The 18,802-nt window shown below is 53.2% G+C and overlaps 4 protein-coding genes across 4 annotated transcripts; 2 read left to right on the top strand and 2 right to left on the bottom strand.

Moving 5' to 3' along the window:
• The first annotated feature begins 191 nt into the window (after positions 1-191).
• BO82DRAFT_355577 (splicing factor u2af large subunit) lies at positions 192-2,847 on the top strand. The gene is made up of 7 exons (XM_025635485.1): positions 192-425; positions 492-520; positions 597-1,212; positions 1,266-1,879; positions 1,929-2,190; positions 2,244-2,455; positions 2,511-2,847. Exons 1-7 carry the CDS (start codon positions 398-400, stop codon positions 2,535-2,537), a joined length of 1,788 nt encoding a protein of 595 aa, XP_025490613.1. The 5' UTR covers positions 192-397; the 3' UTR covers positions 2,538-2,847.
• Positions 2,848-4,895: 2,048 nt separating this feature from the next.
• gprM lies at positions 4,896-7,245 on the bottom strand. The gene is made up of 5 exons (XM_025633430.1): positions 6,795-7,245; positions 6,640-6,735; positions 6,425-6,579; positions 6,227-6,365; positions 4,896-6,169 (listed from the first exon to the last, which is right to left on the bottom strand). The coding sequence occupies exons 1-5, from the start codon at positions 6,868-6,870 to the stop codon at positions 5,145-5,147; spliced, it is 1,491 nt and encodes a 496-aa protein (XP_025490614.1). The 5' UTR covers positions 6,871-7,245; the 3' UTR covers positions 4,896-5,144.
• A 6,248-nt stretch (positions 7,246-13,493) lies between these two features.
• On the top strand, positions 13,494-15,150 carry BO82DRAFT_313090 (40S ribosomal protein uS15). Its single transcript, XM_025632464.1, has 4 exons — positions 13,494-13,874; positions 13,937-13,969; positions 14,513-14,559; positions 14,619-15,150. The coding sequence occupies exons 1-4, from the start codon at positions 13,673-13,675 to the stop codon at positions 14,790-14,792; spliced, it is 456 nt and encodes a 151-aa protein (XP_025490615.1). The 5' UTR covers positions 13,494-13,672; the 3' UTR covers positions 14,793-15,150.
• On the bottom strand, positions 14,993-18,119 carry BO82DRAFT_110416 (fanconi-associated nuclease 1). The gene is made up of 3 exons (XM_025629807.1): positions 17,510-18,119; positions 15,982-17,455; positions 14,993-15,777 (listed from the first exon to the last, which is right to left on the bottom strand). The coding sequence occupies exons 1-3, from the start codon at positions 18,037-18,039 to the stop codon at positions 15,142-15,144; spliced, it is 2,640 nt and encodes an 879-aa protein (XP_025490616.1). The 5' UTR covers positions 18,040-18,119; the 3' UTR covers positions 14,993-15,141.
• Positions 18,120-18,802: the final 683 nt, after the last annotated feature.

The raw sequence follows: 18,802 nt of genomic DNA on the forward strand, positions 1-18,802 counted from the left end.
CCAAAAAGTTCCAAGCAAGTAGAATGAACTTCAAATCGATCAACGCTGTAGATACCGATACCGATTCTGCCGCCCACTGGGGGTCCGATAAAGAAGGCGGTCCCGACTGCGCTAACCGGTTAGGGCGCGCCCGGGCGGCTGCGTGCTTGGTCGCCGCCGGCCAGCGAGTTTTCCCTTCCCCAGCGCAGCTCTAACCACTCTCCTTCATCAGAACCTCTTTGCTTTCCATCTTCTCGGTGCGCTTGAGGTTGCACCTTTGGAAACTCACTTACTGTTTCAGGTCGCTTCTGGAGCTTGTTTGTTGTTTCCAGCCGAACTCCTGCGATCTCAAGGACGAAGGGGGAAAATCAGCAACCGAAAAGGGAATCTATTCTATTCGCTGGAGTTGTTGTTCACAATGAACGGTGATACGTATTCTGCCAGACGTGAGTACACATCCCGGACAACGTAACCCTTATTCTGGGCTCACTCTTCTAACATTTTCTATAAAGCGGAGGCGGGTCGCTCCAGGGATTACTACGTGAGTTTGTTCTTTGACATGGACAATGTTTATCTCTTGTGCAGCAGCAGCAGCTAACCCGACCGACGATGTACAGCGCGAGGAGCGTCGCGAACGTGGTGGTGAGAGGCCGGAGAGACCAGAGCGATCGGACAGAGGAGACAGACCGGAGAGAGCAGAACGGGGCGAACGGGGCGAGCGAGGCGACAGAAGACGGTCCAGATCGCCCCATTACAGCTCTCGGGGCGGCTCCCGACGCGAGTTCGAGGCCGACTCGTACTCGTCCAGCCGCGACTACCGCGCCCGCGAACGCGAGGATCGCTACTCCAGCCGCCGAGAAGAGCGCGATTGGGATCGGGATCGAGGCGACCGCCGCCGCAGAGACTATGAAGACAGATCCTCTCGCCGCGAGAGAGACCGAGACCTGTTCGAGGAGAGACCCCGACGGGAAGGACGGGACCGGGGGGACCGTGAGCGTGGAGACCGCGCTGACCGCGGCGGTGGTGGTGGTGGCGGCGGCGGCGATCGCGAGCGCGAGCGTGGCGGCGACAAAAGGGAGCGGAAGAGGAGTGCTTCGCCTCCACGGAAGAGGGAGCCTACACCCGACCTGACGGATGTCCTGTCGGTCTTGGATCGCAAGCGTCGCTTGACACAATGGGACATCAAGCCCCCCGGCTACGAGAACGTCACGGCCGAGCAGGCTAAGCTCTCAGGTAAGAAGGCCTGCCCTTTGAGTCGTGGTCGATCGCAAAACTTACGCATACAGGCATGTTCCCTCTCCCTGGGGCACCGCGTCAGCAGCCCATGGACCCCAGCCGTCTCCAAGCCTTCATGAACCAGCCTGCTGGCAGCAGCACCGAGACCTCCGCCCTCAAGCCAGCCAACTCCCGTCAGTCGAAGCGTCTTTTCGTCTACAACCTGCCACCCACCGTCACTGGGGAGGCGCTCCTGGCCTTCTTCAACCTCCAACTCAACGGCCTCAACGTTGTTGAGAGTGTGGACCCTTGTATCTCGGCCCAGGTGTCGACCGACCGCTCCTATGCTCTTCTTGAGTTCAAGACCCCCGGCGACGCCACGGTTGCCCTCGCGTTCGACGGAATCACGATGGAGGAGCACGAGGCTGCCGGCAATGGCGATGCTAACGGCTCGCCGCAGGGGCTGGAAGTGCGGCGACCCAAGGATTACATTGTTCCCAGCGGAGTCGAGCAGGAGTATCAGGAGGGAGTTCTGTTGAACGAGGTTCCTGACTCGCCCAACAAGATCTGCGTGTCGAACATCCCCAACTATATCCCCGAGGAACCAGTGACCATGCTTCTCAAGTCGTTCGGCGAGCTCAAGTCTTTCGTCCTGGTCAAGGACAGCTCTACAGAAGAGTCCAGAGTAAGTGTTTTTGTGTGAACGTGTGAATCTGCAAGTCTGACTTCTCCAGGGAATCGCGTTCTGCGAGTACGCCGATCCTTCCGCCACGAGCATTGCTGTGGAGGGATTGAACGGGATGGAGCTGGGTGACCGACACCTGAAGGTGGTGCGTGCCAGTATCGGAATGACCCAGGCCGCCGGGTTGGATATGGGCGTCAACGCGATGTCCATGTTTGCCAAGACGACATCTCAGGATTTGGAGACAAGCCGTGTGTTGCAGCTGTTGAACATGGTGACTCCGGAGGAGCTCATTGATAACGATGACTACGAAGGTATGTTTTTTGTTGCCGGTTTTCGTGATGTTTTGTGGCTAATTGCCCGCTAGAAATCTGCGATGACGTGCGCGATGAGTGCTCGAAATACGGCCAGATCGTCGAGTTGAAGGTGCCCCGGCCCTCTGGTGGCAGCAGACAGTCCCCTGGAGTTGGCAAGATCTTCGTCAAGTTCGACACGGTAGAGTCGGCCACGAATGCGCTGAAGGCGCTTGCAGGCCGCAAGTTCTCGGACCGGACTGTCGTGACGACGTATTTCTCCGAGGTGAGCAGTCTTTTGGGAAGTGTGATCTCCAACGAACTTTCTGACAAGGCTTTAGGAAAACTTCGATGTCAACGCTTGGTAATCGCCCGGTTGTTCTTGTATTGCGTCTTTCCTAAACTCTCTCTTCACGATGCTTCTTAATTGCTTTGAGGCAAGTCATGCCCCAGAACCCGAATTTGGGAACAGCCGATGCCGATGCTCAATACCTGTACTGGTTGTGGGAGGGGGGTGGTTTCTATAATAGTGGATTTTTTCGACCTAGTACTGGGTTACGATGTATCATAGCGAGAAACGATTACTTGGATCTGATTGTGTGTAGTCTGGCGTAGCTGTGATGTCTATTTTGTGGGAGAAGCTCTGCCTTATCTCTATATTAAAAGATCAGATTCTACCTAACACCCTAGAGGGACACCTTGCACAGGCTTTCGGGCTTGAATGACGAGGTTGACTATGAAAGAGAGGTTGTATTAGTATTTCCTCTGGTTTTGGTGTCTATGAGGTTCATAATTCTTTTCACATGGTGGGCGTTCTCGCTTATCCTGCTTTCCGCTGCGATGAAATATGTTCAATTGTTGTGATACTCTTCGACAAGGGGATCGTCAAGATGATACTTACTCTGCCTACTAGTCTATCTGAACTGTGAAATGATTATTTTATTCAGCATAGCCGCTGGTTTGAACCTGCTCAAGCAGTTATACACCACTGTAGCTCTAAGCAAACCCATCACTACATGTTACACAAAAGAAGGTAGGTAGTATACGTATATCACCTTGATAAGGTGACTTAACTCGTGTACTTGCATAAGATAAATGCAGAGGTTCAATATAAAGTCTCACAGATAGTCCCAAAGGTTTCCTCGACTTATTCAGCGCCTCCCAGGGTATGCACTGCAAGTATGTATTTAAAGTATCCGATGATGGCAGTAATTACCCCGCTTGCCATTCATTTTACATCTCATAGATGGATGTGTAATTCTTCTACACAACATACGTAGATATCGAATCAGTAAACAAAAAAATCATGTACTCGGTGCTATATTCAGAACACATATTAGAAAAACATGTATGTAACCTTGCACCCCCAGCGAGATAAAGAACCCCCCAAGACCCTGATAGAACAGAACTTCCATCACAAAAAGACAAGTCCCAGGCCCTGGTCACATCAAACTTACTTTAATTACCCAACGGGCGTCCAACGGCGGACTCCGTAGGCCGAACTCAAAGAGGCTTTACTTTATAGCATGCGTTCCGCGGAGGAGCCCTACATCGCAAATAAGACGATAAGAAAACCGCCTCTCCCCATATCAATCTGTACGCACAGTTGACTGATGTACGATACAACCCTAACCCCAGAGGACAGAACACCTGGCTATTGCTGGACTGGAGGTATTGTGGCAAAACACTAGCACTAGCACTAGCACCACATCAAATCTCGGTATGTAGTCCGTCACCATACATCCAAAGAAGGACTTGTGCTTATACAGAGCACCGGCCGCTACTTCGTCCATATCACCCCAGATTAAGCCACACACAGAAACGTAGACGCCTTCTATCGAATACCTAAGTCGTTCTCGGAGAATTATCGCTGACCTACCCTATGGAAATCGAACCATCTCCACTACACCAAAGAATACTCCGTGGATCAAACCAAACCAGACTAAACCCAAGCAAACCCACACGGAGACACAAACAAACAAACAAGCGAAGCGTTCTCAACGCCCATGCATGTAAGCAAGCCCGCATCTGCTCCCGCACCTGCACCAGTCGTACGGTCCCCCCATGCAATGCACCGCACCCATCATTAAGTCAGATAGAAGCAAGCGACAGTGACAGTTAAAGCGACGACAGCGGCGGGGAAGTCTAGAACTCACCATCCACCCACCTACCCAACCCCAACCCCAACCCCAATCTAATTTCCACAACCACGGACACTTCCACCGGGAGGGCCGAAGGGAGGGGGGAGGTCCGGGAGGGGCCTCCTCAAATTCTCACGCAACGATGATACAAAGCCAAGGGATAAGCGAGCGGCGAGGCAAAGCCCAAAGGAATTGTTCCTGCGGCGCGGCGCGGGGGAAAGATACCCGTTCACGTTAGCGTTTAGTCTACCGGTTGGTTTAGTCGAACGGAGGAATTTCCACCCCCTCTGCTGGCAGCTGCGTATGCTTTATTAAAGTTTGGGGGGCAGGGGAATCGAAGAACCGAAGGATTTGTTTCTACGGAAAAGTGAGGAAAGGATTCTTGGGCTTGGGGGTTTGACTTTCCCCTTCTTCTTTTCTCTTTTGTTCGCTTGGCTGGATGGATGAATGGGTGGCCGGCTCGGTTAGTTCGGCGGCGTTGGGGGTTCGGAGGGAGGGGATCTTACTTCCCAGTTCTCGGGGAGGAATATTATTGCTGAGGATGAGTGTAGGAGTACCTTTACTCCGTACATGTATAGTATTGAGGGAAAAGAAGCTGTGTTCAGAATGTAGTATAGTATACGTTCACAGTGATAGCTGAAGCCAATAAATCATCATCCAGGGTATAAGTACAGCCGTAACAAACATATGCAGTTCATACAAAATATACATCAGCCACTTTTTTTCTTTTCTCTTGACGCAATGCTCCAATTGATCCAACCCAAAAGGAATGACCCAGACAAATGCAGTGCTCCATGCTCCATGCTCCATGCTCCATGCTCAAATGAGTTAGCGTCACTGGGATCCATTACGTGGATGTGCCGGCGCAAATGTCGCTTGCGGATCCCACTCGCGTGCGTGGTTCTGCGACGCGCTAGGCGGGCGAGGCGACGAGAAGCTCATCGTCGGGCTCACGTAACGCGCCTCCTGGCCGTAGCTGTCGTGCTCGGGGCTCCGGGCCCCGGAGGTGCGCGCCGGGCTGGGGGATCGGACCACCGGCTCCGGCGTCTTGAAGGCGGGCGGCACCCCGGAGCTGTCGAGCATCTCGTAGGCGCGCGAGTCCGGCGTGCGGCGAGCGTCCACGGAGACGAACTCGTTGGGGTGTGAGACTTTCGTCTTGAAGAGGTCGGCCCATCCCTGGAACATCGATGGTCTCGCGAACAGAATGAAGTTCCAGAAGCCGACCAGCGACAAAAGAATGAGCACGGCCAGGAGGGTGGCCTGGTTAGGTAGCACGTGCTTCACCTCCGAGAAACACTTCTGCTTGTCGCCCTCCGTGGCGACCAGGCATGCCACCCAGGGGAGGAAGAGCTCGGCGTTGGCGGGAGTCATGGCCAATTTGTTGTCCATCTTGATGAAGACCACCGCGAAGAAGATGACGTTGCCGATGATGATGAGGATCAAGGTGACACTCCGCCACTGCAGCTGGATGACGCGGCGCACGCGGCGGTAGGCCTGCCGGGCGGTCATGGTGCGCACGCTGGCGCTGTAGGACGGGAGACCCGAGCTGTTGGTCGTGGGGTTCTTGTCGAAGACCGATTTGACGTAGACGTGGATACAGTACAGCATCGTGGCCAACTGCAGGACCAATGCTGCTGCAGCAAAGGCCACCACAGGCGCCCAGTAGTCCCGGTTGCTGTTGTGCACGTTGATGTGACAGGTCCCTCCGAATCGGTAGGACACCCCTGTCAAGCACAGCATGACAGTCAACCCAATGATCGGGATGCCCCAGCCAAAGACGAATGCGCCCCACATGAACTTCGTCCCCAGCATTACCTCCCAACAAACCTGAAGGTGGAAAGCCAAAGTACGGATGAAACCTGCGCGACCAGATTAGTGCTGGAGCGGACCATGGACCGAGGAAAAGATATACATACTCCACGACACAGCTACCCAGCCGCCAAACAGAAGTAACGAGCCAGTGAAAGCACACGCGACATCCGAGTACATATCGTTCGGCGTAATTGCATTAAAGCACTGCTCCGGCTTGATCCCTAGAGGGATGATGAAAGCGATCTGCGAAGCCGGTCAACATTGTCTCGTTTCTGTAACTGCTCGCGTGCCTGCGCACTTACCTCGATGCAGCAGATTCCCAATGTGAAACATATGCTCAGATAGTGACGATTCGTCCATTTCGGAGGCAGAACCGCATATGAGATCAAGAGAAAAATACAAAGAGGCAGGATGGCGACCCCAAGCCAGCCGGCGGCCTGGGTTTTGTTGGTCATGTCTGAATAAACCGTGCGCGGTTAGCAATTGCTCTCTCGTATCTTCCATACGATATGCATACCATCACCGTAGGTCCATGATGACAATGGGCACGGCAGGCAGCAAGAGACGTTGCCATGGGCCGTGGTTAACGTTTCACAATAACGTCCGTCAATGACTGAAGAGAAAGCACATCGTCAGCGCCGCACACGGGGATTGACTGGAGACACAACATACATCCACCGGTCGACGGGAAGAACGACTCCTGGTAGAAAGGAGCCGGGCATAATCCGTTCAGTGTGGTGTTGCTCATGATGTGTGTATGGGCCAATGTCAAGTATACTCGTCGATCTCAATGGAGGCAGGTGGTGGCGAGATTGTCATGTCCTTGGGTAGGCGAGATTAATAGGGTTGCCAGCAACAGCGACTCCGGACGTGATACCTCTCCACAAGAGATTCACAGCCGTGCGTTCACGGAGCACAATCGATCGATAAGGATTGAGTCACTGCATGTGGACACCGGGCCGATCGAGAGAGAGCGTGTGTGTGCAAGTGGGAGCGAACGGACATGGGGGGGGAAGGAGGGGGGAGACGATCAGATATACTACTTTCGATTTAACGATGCGCGCTGGAAGACTAGAGTATGGGACCGTCCCGGGGGTGCCACCAGGATCCAAAGATTCGGTTGGGGCACACCTCGAGTTGCCTCTTGCACATCTTGGTTACTCAGTTACTCATACTTTTTGGGAAAGGGTCCGTGTGGAATTCCCAATTCCCACTTTTCCAGTCGATTTCCCTCAATGCGCCGAGCTTAACTTCAGGGGCACGATGGAAGGGTGGAGTCGGTGCATTGCATTGCACCGACAGGCTTGCTGCGACAACGCCAGGGAAGGAAGTAGAGTTCCACGCTCCGTCGGGAATTCCAATCGACCGTCGAGGTGCATGAGTATTGATGGAAGGAATTAGACGATGAAAGGGTCAGTCTAGCCATTCAGTAGTAGTATCGGTAGGGCACAGCACAGCCTGGTAAAGCGGGGTTTTTTTCGAGGAGAGAGCGAGACCTCGAGAGAGCGAGAGAGGGTAAGATGCCATCGACGGAGAACAATGTGTCAAGGAGCCCTAAACCTGTTCGAGTTAATTCACCTGCAGCCTTCTGCATGGGTATAAACCAATGCTCTGCATCATTGGGCAGGCCAAGTGTCGACACGACCCACCGATACCCAAGGATCGGAAACAGAACGTGGGCTGTACCTCATGGGTACATGACTGACGGTCACCAATACCTTGCTCTTACGTAGGATAGTACTGTACACCTAAACTTACCACCATACGCACATGGCTGCTAGCGAGTTTCAAGCGGTGCGTGAGACTTTAAGACTCAAAGACCAAGAACTTCATCCCAGATGGTTTACTTCAATTTTCGGTCTCTTCCTAAAAGAGTCTCTCCATCCCGTTTGTAGTGGCAACCTGAAGCAGGGTTTCCCTCGTTATTTGACGCGTCTGGACGGACTTCCCTTCCCCGAACAAATCTATTATGTAGTGTGACCACCAGCCTTGTCCCTTCCATGGATCGATCCCCTTATCATCAGCTCATCTGGATTTGTACTGTACTCGGTTCGCTCCATAGAATGTAACCTTGGGGTAATATTGAAGTTCTCGCTACGGTTCCGAACCAGAGGGAGGTAGCCGACAAGGTGTCAATTCATCTTGGTTGGCCAAGTTTGACGAGCATTCTAGGGCACAAGTGACAAGATAGCAGACACTGCCAGACAGACAAGCAGACAGGCAACCAGGCATCAGGTAAACAGGTAAGCGGGAACAGTCGACTGTACGACTCAGTTGTCTCCGACTAACCAGGTATGTGACCACGACCGACCGCGTACCTTACAGACCTCCTCGTATGCGGGCAGGGGTGGTCAGCATTAACTTAGCAGCCATTTTATGATTTTGCTGCATCTGCATGGCATTAAACTTTGAGCTGGAGTAAAACTAACCCGGGAATGGAAGCCTTTCCTCCCGCTAACCCAACCTCTTCCCATGATAGGAGGAGCTGATCAACCATCCTGGTCGGGTTGCTCGGTCAAAATGAAAATGTGCGGCCTGGCAGTCTTTTCTTTTGACTTGAATTGCCCCTGTGCACCCTAACTCTAAACAGATGGTGGCCGCTGTCAAGTAAGCGTGCGTTCTTCTACCGAGCATTGGATTGCGTACTACAATATTTTCCTTGCGACCTTTGGCCTACAATAATCGAGCATCGTTAGCAGTTCTACGACATATCCTATTGAACAAGCTAGGCTCCAAGAACATGTACATACATGTCCACGTACCGTACAGAGTATTTTCGTCAACAGGAACCTAAATCAGTAAGATGTGTGACACTAGCCTGGACCCATCTTTCCCTTGCAGTCTAATATAAATGGATATTAATGGCTCTATGCTCGCTAGTCTCCTCTCCCCCCATTGTGGAATCTAGATCTTTCCCCATCACAATGTGCATTGACCATTGTTGACAAGGCTCTCGCGTACGACTCTGCAGCGACATGCTTGCCCTCGCGATTTTACCCCTCCTACGTAATCATTCCAGGCAGTCTCGTAAAAATGGAGCCTGTTGACTTCGCTGTGCAAGGCAAGGGGTAGTTACGTGGAGGGTTGACGGCTTACTGCTGGCTCAGCTGTAAGCGCAGGATGTCATTCACAGCTCGGTACTGGCCGCGTCTATTACCTGCCGCGCTGCTGCTGATCGACACTGAACTCGGAGGGAGTTTCCACGGTACGAAACGAACCTTCACCTTCACCTCAACCAAGCCCCTCGTGTTTCCCTTTACGTTCCGGCAACGGAGGTCAGCCCTGGCCTCTTAGCTTGAGTGAGCTTTTGCGCGATTGAGTATTGATTGACAGAGCCCCTTGACGGCCTTGGTGGCAGATAGTGGAGGCGAATAGCTGACGATCATCTTCAGAGTGTTGACTTGACTTTGGTTGAAAAGCCGGTAGATGGGCCTGCGGGTGAATAGGATTTTGACTTTTGAGTTTTCTGCCGAAGCTTGCGAGAGAACAATTAATCAACTTTATTGTCTCCGGTTTCGTGCTGCCCGTCACCTCGTGCTGCGGTCCCTGTTTTGCTGGTGTTTCTTGTCGCATCCTTGCCAGTTTGCGACTTTTCTAGTTCGGGGACCCTGCGACATCAGAGTCGCGCATCAAGTGATAGGCATCGCACTATGTCTTTTAGAGCACGTCTGGCCTTGGACTTGACACATAGACTGTCGCAGTCGTTAGGCACCACGGAGTATCTGTAGTACGTGGGGAGTACTACTATATTTGGCGATCAGCCACGGATGCCTATGTCTTCAACACTGACCACCTTCCATCGCCAATTCCACATCCACATCCGCATTTCATCCACCTCCAATTTCCTTCCCGCGTGGTTAAGGTTAAAAACATGTCCACAATTTCTCGCCGACCGAGCGAAACCAGCTACATGTGTCGTCATGCCGAGCGGCGCTCGCATTCTTCCGGTTCGGCTATGAGCCTGTGGCTCACGCTAAACGCCATTGATGCCCGTTCGTGGAAGTTTCCATCGAAGCTCGCAGTTGAGGTAATCGGTTAGGCTTGCCGACGGGATCTGAGTCTCTCTTACCCCTTTTCTATTCCCCTTCATATTAAATTATTAACTTACTCCTACCTTTTCCCAGACCTGTAAGGTTCTGCCTTGAAACAGGCTGATCTCGTTGCTTTTGTCTGCGATATGCACCAGGTGCAGCTACTAGTAGACTACTTATACGTTACGGCTCCCGACACGCTAATGGATCTGCAACTACCTGAAAAGACAAGACTTTGAGAAGCAAAGATGATCGCCATCTGCAAAACGCAACCTGTGCCGCAACTGCAGTAGTCTGGCAACGTCACTGCGACTGATGGGATTTCCGCGCTAAGTGAGGCATATCCTTTGTAGTTGGAAAACGCAGCAGGTGCGGAGTAGAGGGTGGACGGAGGGAACCAAATCAACAGGATCATGTCGAGGATTTGGACCTCGCCATCAGGAGCGAGTGCCTCGTATTCGGAGATTCTTATTCTTGACAAACTTCTGACTGAGCCTGTCATGCCTTGTAACAACCCAGGATTCACCAAGAACCCTAAAGGATGCAAATTAATGCCAATGATCCTGCTAAGGCTCGAATGCAGGGTAAGAACTACATTAGGATAGCCAGGTACAGTACAGTGCATGGTGTATTGAAAGGGTTGCGTTTCCTTTTTCTTCCCCGCTGCTTACATCTCATTTATGATACGTATTTACAGAGACAATGAAGCCACCAAACCAGCGGATGACAGTCTAATAAGAATACGCGGGGGGAGGCAAACTGGGCTTATTCTCGGCCAGCAGGGATTCTCACAGGATTTCTCGCTATTGTCATTATCGAATCCCACCATTTGATTCTTGTCTGCGACCACTTTCCGGCTGGCGTCTCTCGTGCTCAATTGGCCACTTCACCCCTACCAAGGGAATGCGTATCTCGGTGTCATTTGACCATCGTGGTCCAAACGAGGTGGAGCCTGAGTGACATGACAGGGCAATGATTTCGCAGCCAGCTTCTCACTCTGGGCGATCATGCGATAAGAGCAAGAAGAGTCGATGGCAACGACGGTGGACAGGGAAGCCTTCGCCTGTGCGTCGCTCTGCAAAAGGCCCAGCAAATCCACTGTTCCCTCCAGCATGCAAGCGGTCAATTGGCTTCCCTTGCAAACCAATCAGTGAGGGAGAGTCTGGGCTTTGCGTGATGGCGGCAGGAACAGGGCTCGGCGACAGGGCAAACCCCAGCTAGTCATAGGCTCTGTCTCAAACGTGCGTGCGTGCGCCCGCGGGTCTCGGACTCCCAGGATCTCACTTTCTCCGATCTCACTCAGTCAGTGCTACTATATCAATCTGCACTATAGATGGGGTTTTCAGCTCAGCACTTTTGCCCCTCTCTCTTCCGGTTTGAACTCTCTCTCCGTGGTCCTGATTTGACCGTACCCCTCTACGTTCAGACGCTGCTTCCCTTCTCAACCTCGAATCATCATCCGTTGTGCGCTTGTAACAGTGCCAACTATGGCCGCATGACTTGATATGATCTTCGTGATCCCTGGAATACCGACTGCTTTCGGGTTGGGTCTGGAACTTCCGTCGCCTGTGCAGCAGCCTCTTAAGCGCGATAGAGAGATTGAGTGGCTGCGATCCTGCACGGACTTCTTCTCTTCTACCCTCTTCCCCCAAATGCCATGCCTCATACTCACTTCGGACGGCCACGAATGACGATTCGGGTTGTGGTCCCGACGGTGCACTCTTCCACGAGCTGGCGGGATTTAGTGCTCTCGAAGGATTTGTGATACATCACGACACGTCCCCACAACGTCCACCCCAGTACTTTGTACTGAAGATTGGCTCCGAGCAGCAGGGGAGGGGCGGTTATGACTCAGTGCTATTCAGCAAGTATGGGTGTGTAGAGCTTGATGCCATCGCTGCATAAGACATGAACCGGGTTGCTCGTGTCGCGACCGCTATGTGGTAGCACCATGTGTTTTCTTGCGGGGCTGACTTATTCAAGGTTGTCGTGCCTTTGAACCTGACCTCGCAGAGGATTTTCGACAGAAAGACTATCATCCTCTCATCACTCCGGCCTCGACTTTGGCTTATTGCAGCAGCCCCTCCCCTCGACACGAGGTGGAATGGTATCGATCCTGTGCAGGTCTCGATCATCGAGTTTATACTCCGATCCAGCCAGAACGGCGGTGTGATTGCTGCACGATACGTGATCTGAAGTATTCCAGGGTTACGGGGTTGTGAAGGCCCATCGTGACAATATTATGGGGCATGCAAAGCAGGCACGTTGCTATTCGCAACTTGCCCTTCCGCTTCGTAATCCAGCGGTATGCTACACGAAGGTAACCTCATACCTGCATAGTATGTGCCGGAAGAAGAGCATCCACGTCCATGCTTCTACAGATCCTGTTGGTCAAGACCTTGGATGTCATGACCTTGGAGCAGGGTCGTCGGCGCTTCCTCCCACATACGAGACATGTACAAGCACGCCCAGGTGCACATCACATCTCACAAGCATATATCTGATCACGAAGTGCGTCACGTAGTGAGTACAGGACTGCACAGCTACATCGTTCGCGCCACGAAGGCTTTGGTACATCGACGGTGGGATCGAGGCCGGTTACACAGTACCGGAGATAAAAAGATACTCGTGAATATACGACCTCAGACGGAGTACTACGAAAGTACAAGAATGAGAGCAACCGGGCCATAGAACAGTCCAGGACTCTGAGGAGGGAGAAGATTTCAGACGATTCATGATTCGTTTCATTTGAAGCTATGCTAACCACTTCGACATCTCAAAAACCGAGTCAAGGAGAAAAGAGACCTATCTGAAATGAGAATTAGCACGTTGTGTCCAAGTCCCAGATCGGCGGAGAAACAGCAAATAAAGTTGTGGTAGAGATCAGAAGTCCAGTTAGATCATCGAGAATAGACCCAGAGACCGGGTAAGGTCCCCAGATCTACCTCTGACATAAGAGGTACCAGAAAATAAATAAAGTAAGGTGTGTTTCATCATTGTGAAGGCGAAGAGCGAAAATTTGCATTATGGCACGGGGTTTAGTTATGGGCAGTACTAACCTGGTGAGCAAAGACCGAGGGAGAGTCGCGTTGCCGAAAATGACAGCACACGAAGTCTATCCCTCGAATAGTTCAGGTTCGAGAAAATAAGGAAGAAAGCAGCATAAGCTTATCCAAATCTTCAGCCCGCCCAGAGGGCGTTGTCGTTAGCAAAATAGAAGGGAAGGTATGACCCAACAGTAACAAAAAGAAATACGAAAAACCTTCCGAGCCAAGAATAAAAAGGACGGCCGGCGTCCGTCCCGCCAAATAAGCGAACTTTTTTTTTTCTGCCAGCATCACATGACCATACCCACAAATCCACGAATTGAAGATCATGTGACCCACGATCGCGAAGAATTCTGACCCCCGGCGGATATTCATATTTGATTCCTCGACACACCACCCAGCTCTTTTTGCGTCCCGACCAGAACAACACCACCCTTCGACAACCAACCCCCCCTCCAAAAAAAAAAACAAAATGGGTCGTCTTCACTCCAAGGGAAAGGGCATTGCGTCCTCCGCTCTCCCCTACAGCCGTGCTCCCCCGGCCTGGTTCAAGGCTTCCTCCGAGCAGGTTGTTGAGCAGATCTGCAAGCTCGCCAAGAAGGGTGCCACCCCTTCCCAGATCGGTGTTGTTCTCCGTGACAGCCACGGTGTTGCCCAGGTTAAGCACGTTACCGGTATGTTGTCTGTCTTCGCAGTGGCTTGATAAAAAGTGTTGCTAACGACGGGGGGGGAACAGGTAACAAGATCCTCCGTATCTTGAAGTCCAGCGGTACGACCTCACCATCAATCTTTTGAAATCGAAACCCCCAGTTGCACCAGTACCTTGAGATTCGTTGGAGTTTGAAAATGAATTGATGGAGGAGTGATGGGGCGAAGGGACTCTGCGCCGGGATTGAAACATCATTACGTCGGCAGCATGGACGGATGGTTTGGTCTGGTCTGGTCGCTTCTCGTCCTTACTCCAGCTACCTATAAACGGTAGTTGAAAGAAGGGACTGAAGACAAAAGACGCAGGTTGAAACTACACCGCACCGTCTTGGGAGGGAATATTCCCCCCCCCGGAACCAGCACCTTTACCGCATCCTCAACCCCACACACCCCACTCCCATCAACAACTTCAATTTTCAACACACCTCGAAATCTCAAAACACTGGAGGGATGGGAAATCCCGACCCAGCATAACAGAAAAAGCCATGGTTCAATTCACTTTGCGCACTGTGGCATTTTTGTTTCTGGGTCACTTCCCAAAACCCCGTATTGCCTCTGCTTGGTCAAAACCTAGGCTGACAGAGTGATCTTTCCCCCCAAACAGGCCTTGCCCCCGAGCTTCCCGAGGACCTGTACCACCTCATCAAGAAGGTATGTCCCTTTATCCTCCAAAAAAGAGAGAAATGTGGTGATGCTAACGATGAACGTAGGCCGTCGCCGTCCGCAAGCACCTTGAGCGTAACCGCAAGGACAAGGACAGCAAGTTCCGCTTGATTCTCATCGAGTCCCGTATCCACCGTCTGTCCCGCTACTACAAGACCGTCGGTGTCCTCCCCCCCACCTGGCGCTACGAGTCCGCCACCGCCTCCACCCTCGTTGCTTAAGCGACTTGCCTTTTGTCGTTGGGTTCCTGGGTTGCGGGTTCTGGTGTGGTTGTGACTTGTCCGTGGTTGGTTCAATCTCTTTCTCCTTGTGATCTGAAAGGGTTAGTCAAGGAAAATGGGATCTATGTTCTGGCTATGATTAAGTCATCAAATATCAAAATTCTTCACGACCACTTTTGGTGCTTGGTAGATGTGTAAATTGTTGTTTAAGACGTACTGTATCTGTTGGAATATGCAAGACTACTATACATGGTATACCCAACATCTATCCATACATGCAATGCACCACTCAGCTATCAATGTCCCAACCCAACCAAGCTTATTCTTCCCAAAGCCAGAAGCAAATGTATCAAGACCCAGCAACCCTCACCTCCCTCGCAACAGCATTACACAACTCGACCCGCACCCCGGCCCCAGACAGCACATGAATCCACAACCGCTGCGTATCGCTCAACCGATCATTCTCCGACTTGACCTCCACGAACATCACCTCCCCAAACTGCCCTTTCCGCTCCGCCAAACCCCCAACCCCGCTACTCCCTTCTTCTTCTTCTTCTTCTTCTTCTTCTTCTTCTTCTTCACCAGCAGCAGCAGCAGCATTTTCTGCATCGCCGAAAACCCTCCAAACCAACAAATCCGGCACCCCGCCGCCCCTTACCGAATACTCCTGCGCGAGCACCTTACAGATGGCCGCGAGGGCGTCGCCCGGAAAACAGCGGACGAGGGCGACGAGGTCGTCGAGGGCGAAGGACCAGTCCAGGCCGACGGCGCAGGTCTGCGCCGGAAACTCGCGGGCGTGGACGGCGCGCAGGAGGCGCTCGGCGGCGCCAGCGGTGGTCAGTTCAGCGAGGCGGTGGTTGATCTCGCTGGCGCGGGTCGGGTAGAAGGCGTCGGTGTGGAGGTCGAGCGGGGAGGTCTGGTAGGGGGTCTGGAAGACGTTGGGGACGTAGGTGGTGAAGAGGATGTCGTAGAAGAGGTAGCTGAACTACTCCTCCCCCCATCCACCAAGTCAGAAGTTAGTTGGGGGGCGAGGGGAGAGGGGGGGGGGGGGGGGAGGGCGAGGCACCGGGCAAACAATCCCAAGCCAAGCTAGATAGCATTGGGCATTTCCGTTCCTTACCGTGGACCTTAGGTACGAGTAACTCAGCCTGAGGAAGGAGGGGGGGGAAGGGGGGCAAGGTAAGCATACCAAGGTTCTTACGATGCCTCCTTCGGAGTGATAGCCTTTCCACCCTTGAGCCCGGTACCAGTTCAGACACATAGTCTCGACGCGGCATTCGCCGCCTTCGCGCTCGTCGACCCAGACGGTGGGACGGCCGCGCCGGGTGCTGCTACTGTTGCCGTTGGCGGCGGATGGCGAATCCGTGGTGTCAGACACAGACTCCGGCTCGACGATTTGGATGCCTGCGATGGTGCGCTCAGCGGGCTTCGCCAGCCGCACGTGCCCGAAATCATGCTGCTCGCGCTTCACGATTTTCAAGGCGCGCTCGAGCTTCATGATGCGTTTCTGGAGGTCGTAGTGAAAGATCAGGTGGCAGTTGGGATCCTCGAGCCCCGTCTCGCACGTCCGCAGCGCGATCCGCCGCCAGTGTTTCCGCTGGGCGTCCTCGCTGCGCCCCTCGGAGGGGGTCAAGGCCCACATGTAGTGTTCCTCCAGCAGGGCCTTGCGCTGGTACCAGGCCCCGCGGCGGGCGGCGTGGAACAAGCGCTGGTCGAGCAGCTCGGTCAGGAGGCGATGCTCCTCCTGGTGTTCTTTGAAGCGTCCGAGCGGGTGCAGACTCTTGTGGATGATCCGCGTGTAGACCCATGCGGGCGAGAACCGGCGGAGGTACGCCCCCTCGCCGTACTCGTAGATGGTCTCTTCCTTGCGCTGCTCCTCCGCCAGCAGGGCGCGCCACCGCGGGTAGACCTTGTACGCGAGGTCTTTGATTCTGGTCAGGTGTTCGACCGTGGGGGTGCCGCTGAACTCGAGGAGGTTGTCGATCTGGAACTGCGTGCGCAGGGCGATCTCGAACTCGAGCAGGAATGCGCGAGTCGGGAAGATGGAGCTGGACCGGCACACGATGTAGTCCGGGAATTTCTTGCGGGAGATCTTGGCGAGGATGATGGTTGTGAGGGACTTTTCGGTCCATTCGGTGGAGCGGTAGAAGACCAGGTGGACGCGCTCGAACAGGGCGAGTGGGCCTGCTGAGAGCCTGATACAGTCGCCCGTGTAATCGAAGATCCTCTGCATGAAGTGGTCGTCTCGGTTGAGACCGTTGGATATTGTCGTGCTAGGTGTACTGTTCCAGCCCAGACCGGTCTGTTTCTGACTGGATCGGTGCAGAGCGGCAATGAGTTCATTCTTGCTCTTGCCCGGCACCTTAGCTTCCTTGGCGAGCATCTTCAGCTCATCAAGGAGTAGCAAGGACGAGGCTTCCTCGAGGGTTGTTATCTGATCCATGTGCTCGGCGAATCTGAACTCGCCCGTCAGGCGTAGCGAAGGCGCTGGGTCGATATCCGCGGGGCTTTCACCCGTGGATAACGGGCAGGAGGAGGTAGGAAGGCCGCGAGGATGTCGCAGCGAGGCTACCACCCGGGGCATGTCTGCGATATCCGAGTAATAGCCCAGCCGGTTGATGCGATGCCAGGCGGACGTCTTCCGAAGGAAGAGGCGTACGTATCTAAGAGATTACATTAGGAACCACTAACACCCTCGCCGAAAGAGTGGAACTCACAAGTACTGAGTCTCGTAGTCCAGCTCCCACCACTGCTTGAAGACTTCCATCTCCACCTCATCGAACAGATGCGCCTCCTCATCCAGCACAGTCTCCAGCGCCAGATTGAACGCATCTACGTAGATGGAGCTTCGCCCCTTGCGCCACTTGCCATCCTGCAGCCTCTGGTGGAGGTTGGGCTCGTCCTGGCTTGCCAGTCGCGCAGCCTCGTATTCCTCGATTGCCTGGCTATCATCCGGCACGGCCGGCAGGGACGATTCCAACTCCGTTTGGCTATTCGACACCGGGAAGTCGTTCTCATGTTCAATTCCAGACTCGGCTATGATAGGATAAGAGTCAACCCGGTCGAGAGTTGGTACCCCGGCGTCTTTCGACAGCGGGGCATCAGACGACGACAACGACTCAGGAGTGTTGTCCGAATCCCCTCCCGCAATTTTTATAGTCGGGGTGGCAGGCTTATCGTCAGCGACGGTGGTTTTTCTGCGCTTCGCATTCGGGCGCTGGGTATCCCAGTAGTCCAGCAGGGACATACTGCCGGAGAGATACAAGCATCGATCTTGCTTGCTCTTAACGCATGGCCCCCTAGGCCGTCACTCTGTGAATCAATGAATGTGGGCTGCGTCATTTGCGAGGGAAGGAAAAAGCGTGACGCGAGCCGACACGAAATCACCTGATCTATTTGTGAAACGGACAGGCATCAGATTTGCACTGTTTGCAAGCGAGCGGCGCCGCCAGTTGGCGTCGGCGCAAGTGGGATCTTCGGCTGAGATTCATCATCTTGTACAGTAGCTCCCCTCCAGCAAGCATTTCATCTGCTTTCCCTTATCCTGCATACATAACCTCCAATAGAATAAACACAAAAGAGCAATAGACACAGATCTCCCCCCCTTGCAGAATCAATACCTCACGATGACCGACTCCAACCCAGTAAGGAACTCCTCTCCGAGACGGAACTATGGAATGATGGCCATCCAAACCCCACACGGCGGAGCCCATGATGGAAGAGAGACAATTACAAGCTCAGTAGCTCCGCTTTCTCTCAATTTCCCTCCAGCAATTTTTCTTTCGCTGCCAATCGCAACTCTATTGGACATTCCTGTTTACAACAATTGATTTCCTTTTTCTTTTACTTCAACAACAAATTGGGAACCATAATCCCCTAACCTCACCAGTTCCCCGCAAACGGTTCCGCCGCAACCGATCCTGCAGCTTCAGCTTCAACTCCAGCAGCTCTTACGCCTCAACCACAGGATCAGCAACAGCCCCAACCTCAAACCCCCAATCCCTTCCCAG

Source organism: Aspergillus uvarum, assembly GCF_003184745.1.
Source record: "Aspergillus uvarum CBS 121591 unplaced genomic scaffold BO82scaffold_37, whole genome shotgun sequence".
Classification (NCBI taxonomy): domain Eukaryota; kingdom Fungi; phylum Ascomycota; class Eurotiomycetes; order Eurotiales; family Aspergillaceae; genus Aspergillus; species Aspergillus uvarum.

Excerpts from the sequence above, each read along its gene's own strand:
- BO82DRAFT_355577 (XM_025635485.1), top strand. The coding sequence starts at position 398 with ATGAACGGTGATACGTATTCTGCCAGAC. Across the intron at positions 521-596 it reads GTCGCTCCAGGGATTACTAC|CGCGAGGAGCGTCGCGAACG; the intron begins GTGAGTTTGTTC and ends GACGATGTACAG. Across the intron at positions 2,191-2,243 it reads TGATAACGATGACTACGAAG|AAATCTGCGATGACGTGCGC; the intron begins GTATGTTTTTTG and ends ATTGCCCGCTAG.
- gprM (XM_025633430.1), bottom strand. The coding sequence starts at position 6,870 with ATGAGCAACACCACACTGAACGGATTATGCCCGGCTCCTTTCTACCAG. Across the intron at positions 6,580-6,639 it reads ATCATGGACCTACGGTGATG|ACATGACCAACAAAACCCAG; the intron begins GTATGCATATCG and ends CGGTTTATTCAG. Across the intron at positions 6,170-6,226 it reads CTGGGTAGCTGTGTCGTGGA|GTTTCATCCGTACTTTGGCT; the intron begins GTATGTATATCT and ends CTGGTCGCGCAG.
- BO82DRAFT_313090 (XM_025632464.1), top strand. The coding sequence starts at position 13,673 with ATGGGTCGTCTTCACTCCAAGGGAAAGGGCATTGCGTCCTCCGCTCTC. Across the intron at positions 13,970-14,512 it reads CCGTATCTTGAAGTCCAGCG|GCCTTGCCCCCGAGCTTCCC; the intron begins GTACGACCTCAC and ends CCCCCCAAACAG. Across the intron at positions 14,560-14,618 it reads TGTACCACCTCATCAAGAAG|GCCGTCGCCGTCCGCAAGCA; the intron begins GTATGTCCCTTT and ends CGATGAACGTAG.
- BO82DRAFT_110416 (XM_025629807.1), bottom strand. The coding sequence starts at position 18,039 with ATGTCCCTGCTGGACTACTGGGATACCCAGCGCCCGAATGCGAAGCGC. Across the intron at positions 17,456-17,509 it reads GACTACGAGACTCAGTACTT|ATACGTACGCCTCTTCCTTC; the intron begins GTGAGTTCCACT and ends GTAATCTCTTAG. Across the intron at positions 15,778-15,981 it reads GAGGCATCGTAAGAACCTTG|TTCAGCTACCTCTTCTACGA; the intron begins GTATGCTTACCT and ends GGGGAGGAGTAG.